The sequence below is a fragment of the Vidua macroura genome, chromosome 28 (assembly GCF_024509145.1).
Source record: "Vidua macroura isolate BioBank_ID:100142 chromosome 28, ASM2450914v1, whole genome shotgun sequence".
NCBI lineage: Eukaryota > Metazoa > Chordata > Aves > Passeriformes > Viduidae > Vidua > Vidua macroura.
In genome coordinates this window covers 5164667-5171217 of record NC_071598.1, presented here as the reverse complement: position 1 = coordinate 5171217, position 6551 = coordinate 5164667, and the positions used below count along the sequence as shown (strand labels likewise).

Sequence of the window (6551 nt, the reverse complement as noted above, 5' to 3'; positions counted from 1 at the left end):
CTCCCACACGCACACACTTCCGGCCGCGCCGCGCCGCCCACAGACACTTCCGGTGGCGCGGCCAGAGCGCCGCTAAGCACGCACAGCGCCCCCTGGCGGTGGAGGACTGACTGCACCCCGGCACCCCAAAATCCGCCCCCGCGCTCGATTTTTGGGGTGAAACCGCCCGGTTTTGGGCAAATGATGAATTCCTGCAGCGCCAGGACCCCCTCCCTGCCCCAAAAAGCGCAGCGACAACTCTTGGTGGAATAAAAAAACCTTTATTTCATCCTCCCCAAAAAAAACACCCCATGGCAGGAGGGGCACCCCAAAATCTGCAGGGGGGGAAGGGGGACCCTCCCCAAAAACCCCAAAATGCGGGGGAGAGGTTTGGGGGTCCCCCCACAGCACCCCAAAGTGGGTGGGATGGATTTTGGGGATCCAAGGGCTGAGGGTGAGTTTTGGGTTATTTTGGGTGGGGTTGGGGTGGATTTTGGGGGGAACCCTCCAGCTTGGAATGGACTTTGGGGTGACTTTCGGGGGTTGGGATGAGTTTTGGGGTGTTTTTTTGGGGGTTGGGATGAGTTTTGGGGTGTTTTTTGGGGTTGAGATGACTTTTGGGGCACCCCCCAGGTCCGAATGGATTTTGGGGTGAGATTTGGGGGGGTTGGGATGAGTTTTGGGGTGTTTTTTGGGGTTAGGATGAGTTTCGGGATGGATTTTGGGGTGACATTTGGGGGGGTTGGGATGAGTTTTGGGTTGTTTTTGGGGTGGATTTTGGGGTACCCACCCCAGGATGAGGCTGAGTTTTGGGGTGTCTTTTGGGGGGCTGGGCTGGATTTTGGGTTGTTTTTTGGGGGGCTGGGCTGGATTTTGGGTTGTTCTGAAGGGTTGGGCGGGATTTTGGGGCACCCCCACAGGTGGGAATGGATTTGGGGGTGCCCCCCGAGGGGGTTTTGGGGGGCTAGACGAGTTTCTTGGCCTCGAAGAAGCTCTTGAGGTGCCGCATCTGCCAGAGGCCGGTGAGGATGAGGATGACGGTCTGGGCGATGGACCACCAGAGCACGCGCTGGTTGGTGCTCTCGCTCGTCATGCGGAACCGCTCCTCGCGGTACTGGGGGAGAAAACACCAAAATCCCACAAATTCACACCAAAACCCCATGGATTTACACCAAAATCCCAAAAATCCACACTGAAACCCCAAAAATCCACCCCAAAACCCCACGGGTTGGGGTTGGTGCTCTCGCTCGTCATGCGGAACCGCTCCTCGCGGTACTGGGGGAGAAAACAACAAAATCCCACAAATTCACACCAAAATCCTAAAAAATCACACAAAAACCCCATGGATTTACATGGAAACCCCATGGATTTACTCTGAAACCCCAAAAATCCACCCCAAAACCCCACGGGTTGGGTTGGTGCTCTCGCTCGTCATGCGGAACCGCTCCTCGCGGTACTGGGGGAGAAAACAACAAAATTCACCCCAAAATCCCACAAATTCACACAAAAAAACCATGGATTTACACCACAATCCCAAAAATCCACACTGAAACCCCAAAAATCCACCCCAAAACCCCACGGGTTGGGGTTGCTGCTCTCGCTCGTCATGCGGAACCGCTCCTCGCGGTACTGGGGGAGAAAAACACCAAAATCCCACAAATTCACAACAAAACCCCATGGATTTACATGGAAACCCCATGGATTTACACCAAAACCCCATGGATTTACACTGAAACCCCAAAAATCCACCCCAAAACCCCACGGGTTGGGGTTGGTGCTCTCGCTCGTCATGCGGAACCGCTCCTCGCGGTACTGGGGGAGAAAACAACAAAATCCCAAAAATTCACCCCAAAATCCTAAAAAATCACACAAAAACCCCATGGATTTACATGGAAACCCCATGGATTTACACCAAAATCCCAAAAATCCACACTGAAACCCCAAAAATCCACCCCAAAACCCCACGGGTTGGGGTTGGTGCTCTCGCTCGTCATGCAGAACCGCTCCTCGCGGTACTGGGGGAGAAAAACACCAAAATCCCAAAAATTCACACCAAAATCCCAAAAATTCACACAAAAAAAACATGGATTTACACCAAAATCCCAAAAATCCACACTGAAACCCCAAAATCCACCCCAAAACCCCACGGGTTGGGGTTGGTGCTCTCGCTCGTCATGCGGAACCGCTCCTCGCGGTACTGGGGGAGAAAAACAACAAAATCCCAAAAATGCACCACAAAATCCCACAAATTCACACAAAAAAAACATGGATTTACACCAAAATCCCAAAAATCCACACTGAAACCCCAAAAATCCACCCCAAAACCCCACGGGTTGGGGTTGGTGCTCTCGCTCGTCATGCGGAACCGCTCCTCGCGGTACTGGGGGAGAAAACAACAAAATCCCAAAAATTCACACCAAAATCCCAAAAATTCACACTGAAACCCCATGGATTTACACCAAAATCCCAAAAATCCACCCCAAAACCCCACGGGTTGGGGTTGGTGCTCTCGCTCGTCATGCGGAACCGCTCCTCGCGGTACTGGGGGAGAAAACAACAAAATTCATCCCAAAATCCCACAAATTCACACAAAAAAAACATGGATTTACACCAAAATCCCAAAAATCCACACTGAAACCCCAAAATCCACCCCAAAACCCCACGGGTTGGGTTGCTGCTCTCGCTCGTCATGCGGAACCGCTCCTCGCGGTACTGGGGGAGAAAAACACCAAAATCCCAAAAATTCACCCCAAACCCCAAAAAATTCACCCCAAAACCCCACAACTTCACACTGAAACCCCAAAATTCAGCCCCAAACCCCAAAACCGCGCGGGTTGCGGCGCACTGACCCGCTGGTAGTTCTGCTCCTTCTGGATCTGCTCCACCTGGTCGAGCAGCTGGCGCGCGCGGAGCTGCAGCTCGGTCAGCTTGTCCTTGGCGGCGATCTCGGGGTAGTTGTTGGTGTGCTCGCCCACCTGGATGTCCAGGTGCACCCGCTGCGGGACACGGGCACGGCGCTGGCACCGGGGCTGGCACCGCGGGGCGCCAACCGCGGCGCCAGCCGTGGAGACAATCGTGGTTCTGGCAATGGAGCCAACCATGGAAACAACAATGGAGCCAACCATGGAGCCAACCATGGACCAACCATGGAACTCAACCATGGAACTCAACCATGGAACTCAACCATGGAACTCAACCATGGAGCCAACCATGGAACCAACCATGGAACCAACCATGGAACTCAACCATGGAGCCAACCGCGGCGCCAGCCGTGGAGACAATTGTGGTTCTGGCAATGGAGCCAACCATGGACCAACCATGGAGCCAACCATGGAGCCAACCATGGAACTCAACCATGGAACTCAACCATGGAGCCAACCATGGTGCCAACCATGGAACTCAACCATGAAGCCAACCATGGAACTCAACCATGGAACTCAACCATGGAGCCAACCATGGAGCCAACCATGGAACTCAACTATGGAACTCAACCATGGAGCCAACCATGGAGCCAACCATGGAACTTAACCATGGAGCCAACCATGGAGCCAACCATGGAACTCAACCATGGAACTCAACCATGGAGCCAACCATGGAGCCAACCATGGAACTCAACCATGGAACTCAACCATGGAACTCAACCATGGAGCCAACCATGGAACAAACCATGGAACTCAACCGCGGCGCCAGCCGTGGAGACAATCGTGGTTCTGGCAATAGAGCCAACCATGGAGCCAACCATGGAAACAATCATGGCACCAACCATGGTGCCAACCATGGTACCAACGATGGAAACAATCGTAGTTCTGGCAATGGAGCCAACCATGGAGCCAACTATGGAACCAACCATGGAACTCAACCACAGTGTCAACCGTGGAGACAATCGTGGTTCTGGCAATGGAGCCAACCATGCAACCAATCATGGCACCAACCATGGTGCCAACCGTGAAAACAATCGCGGTTCTGACAATGGAGCCAACCATGGCACCAACCATGGAACCAACCACGGAGCCAACCATGGAACCAACCATGGAGCCAACCGTGGAACCAATAATGGAGCCAACCATGGCACAACCGTGGCTCCAACCATGGCTCCAACCACGGCGCCAGCCATGGGAGTTTACGGCAGGGAGGGCAGGGCCACGGGCAGAGGGCAGTGCCAGGCTGGCACGGGGCATTACCAGCTTGCCGCCGGCGAACAGCGCCATGCGGGTGGAGTTGGAGTGCAGGCAGATCTGGTGCTCGCCCGGCGTGTGCGACGTGAACGTGAAGCGACCCTCGGAGCCGTACTGCCGCGACAGCACCACCTGTGCCAAGGCGGGGACAGGGTCAGGGCCGCGGGCATGGCCGGTGGCACCACCTGTGCCAACACAGGGACAGGGTCAGGGCGCGGGCACGGCCGTTGGCACCACCTGTGCCAAGGCAGGGACAGGGTCAGGGCCACGGGCATGGCCGCTGGCACCACCTGTGCCAAGGCGGGGACAGGGTCAGGGCCGCGGGCATCGGGGCATGGACCAAGGGGTGCACAAACCCCCCCAGAGACCCCTCCCCATGCCCAGGGGGTGCCCAGCGGATGCCCAGGGACCCCTGTCCCATACCCAGAGACCCCTCCCCATGCCCATGGACCCCTCCCCGTGCCCAGGAGCTGCCCAGAGACCTCTGCCCATGCCCAGAGACCCCTCCCCATGCTCAGGGGGTGCCCAGGAGATGCCCAGGGACCCCTCCTCGTGCCCAGAGGATGCCCAGGGGACGCCCATAGACCCCTCCCCATGCTCAGAAGATGCCCAGGCACCCCTCCCCATGCCCAGAGACCCCTCCCCATGCCCATGAGGTGCCCAAACCCCACCGAGGACCCCTCCCCATGCCCAGGAGCTGCTCAGGGACCCCTCCCATAGCCCAGGGGGTGCCCAGGGCGTGCCCAGAGACCCCTCCCCGTGCCCAGGAGATGCCCAGGGGATGCCCATAGACCCCTCCCCATGCCCAGGAGCTGCTCAGGGACCCCTCCCATAGCCCAGGGGGTGCCCAGGGACCCCTCCCCGTGCCCATGGACCCCTCTCCATGCCCGGGCACCCCTCCCCGTGCCCACTCGGTGCCCACCCCTCACCTTTCCGTCGGGGTCCTTGACCTCCACGTGCATGCCCAGGCCGGGCGTGGAGGGCAGGAAAGCCTCGGACTGTTTGTCCCACAGCTGCGTCCGGTAATTGCCTGGCACCGGGCGGGCACGGGGGCTCGGTGCCAGCCCTGTGTGCCCGCTGGGCTCTGATTTCCCCCCCTGCGAACCCCTCAGTGGTTCCTCCCGCTCCCCCCTCCGCTCGCTAATGGTTCCGCCCGGGAACTCCCCTCAATTCGGTTCCCCCCCCCCTTCAAGTGCCCGGTGGTCTCTCCCGTTCCCCCTCACGAATTCCCGGTGGTCTCTCCCCTTTCCCCCCCTGCCATTCCCAATGGTCTCTCCCCTTCCCCCCCCGCCATTCCCGGTGGTCTCTCCCGTTCCCCCCCGCCATTCCCGGTGGTCTCTCCCGTTCCCCCCCGCCATTCCCGGTGGTCTCTCCCGTTCCCCCCCGCCATTCCCGGTGGTTTCCCCCGTTCCCCCCTCAGGCCCCCGCCATTCCCGGTGCTCGCCGCCGCCGCCCGCACCGATGACCATGGTCTCGTCGGGGATCTCCTCGATGAAGCAGCGCTTCTCGGTCTCTCCGATGTGGAAGTAGAGCCCGTGCGCGCCCCAGCCCAGCAGCAGCACCGCGGCCATCGCCGCCCTCAGCGCTTCTCCCGGCGCCGCCATGATCCCTCCCTCCCGCCCGCCGCGGAGCGCACCGCGCATGCGCCGCGCCCTCAGCGCCGGCTCCGCGCACGCGCAGTGCCGCCCTCAGCGCCGCTCTTGGCTCTGCGCATGCGCCTCGCCCGCGGCCACTCAGCGCTCCCCACGCCGCCCCTCGGCGCTCCCCGCCGCTCCCGCAGCGCGCATGCGCGCCCGCCGCCGCGGTGGCGCAGCGGGGAGGGCGCCGCTCCCTCGCTGCTGAGTCCGCGGGTTCGAGCCCCGCCGCCGCCGCCGCGCGGGTGGCGGTGTCCCCGTGTCCCCCCGCGCCGTGTCGCGTTGTCACCTCCCCCCCCCCCGCCGTGTGTCCCCTCGGTTGTCACCCCGCGGGGGAGCTGAGCAACGGCCGGGGCGGGGCGCGCCCTTCCCAGGAGTGTGGCAACACCACCGGCAACCTCCTTCCTTCCTTCCTTCCTTCCCTCCTCCCTCCCTCCCTCCCTCGCCGCCGCCCGCTGAGCCCGGGGTCCCGCAGGAACCGGGGGTGTCACAGGAACCGGGGGTGTCACAGGAACCGGGTGTCACAGGAACCGGGGGTGTCACAGGAACCGGGGGTCCGCAGGAACCGGGGGTCCCACGGGAGCCGGGGATCCCGCAGGCTCCCCGCACCGGAGCCGGGGGTCGCAGCGGAGCCGCGGTCTAACAGGAGCCGGGGGTCCCGCTGAAGCCGGGGGTCGCAGCGGAGCCGGGGTCCCAGCGGAACAGGAGGTTTCAGCGCAGCCGGGGGTCGCAGCAGACCCGGGGGTCGCAGCGGACCCGGGCG

General features: G+C 60.7%; 1 protein-coding gene across 2 annotated transcripts; it reads right to left on the bottom strand.

The window, feature by feature from the left end:
- Window positions 1-244: 244 nt before the first annotated feature.
- On the bottom strand, window positions 245-5780 carry TMED4 (transmembrane p24 trafficking protein 4). 2 transcript variants are annotated; one of them, XM_054000773.1, is made up of 5 exons: window positions 5614-5777; window positions 5084-5184; window positions 4161-4286; window positions 2829-2975; window positions 245-1093 (listed from the first exon to the last, which is right to left on the bottom strand). In XM_054000773.1, exons 1-5 carry the CDS (start codon window positions 5756-5758, stop codon window positions 944-946), a joined length of 669 nt encoding a protein of 222 aa, XP_053856748.1. In that variant the 5' UTR covers window positions 5759-5777; the 3' UTR covers window positions 245-943. The 2 variants fall into 2 exon arrangements, with proteins under 2 accessions (XP_053856748.1, XP_053856747.1); XM_054000772.1 differs by lacking the exon at window positions 245-1093 and adding an exon at window positions 2255-2520 and having other exon boundaries at window positions 5614-5780.
- Window positions 5781-6551: the final 771 nt, after the last annotated feature.

Coding starts and splice junctions, on each gene's coding strand:
- TMED4 (XM_054000772.1), bottom strand. CDS start 5,758: ATGGCGGCGCCGGGAGAAGCGCTGAGGGCGGCGATGGCCGCGGTGCTG. Junction 2,976..4,160: donor TGTTCGCCGGCGGCAAGCTG/GTAATGCCCCGT, acceptor CGTGTCCCGCAG/CGGGTGCACCTGGACATCCA. Junction 2,521..2,828: donor AGGAGCAGAACTACCAGCGG/GTCAGTGCGCCG, acceptor TTTCTCCCCCAG/TACCGCGAGGAGCGGTTCCG.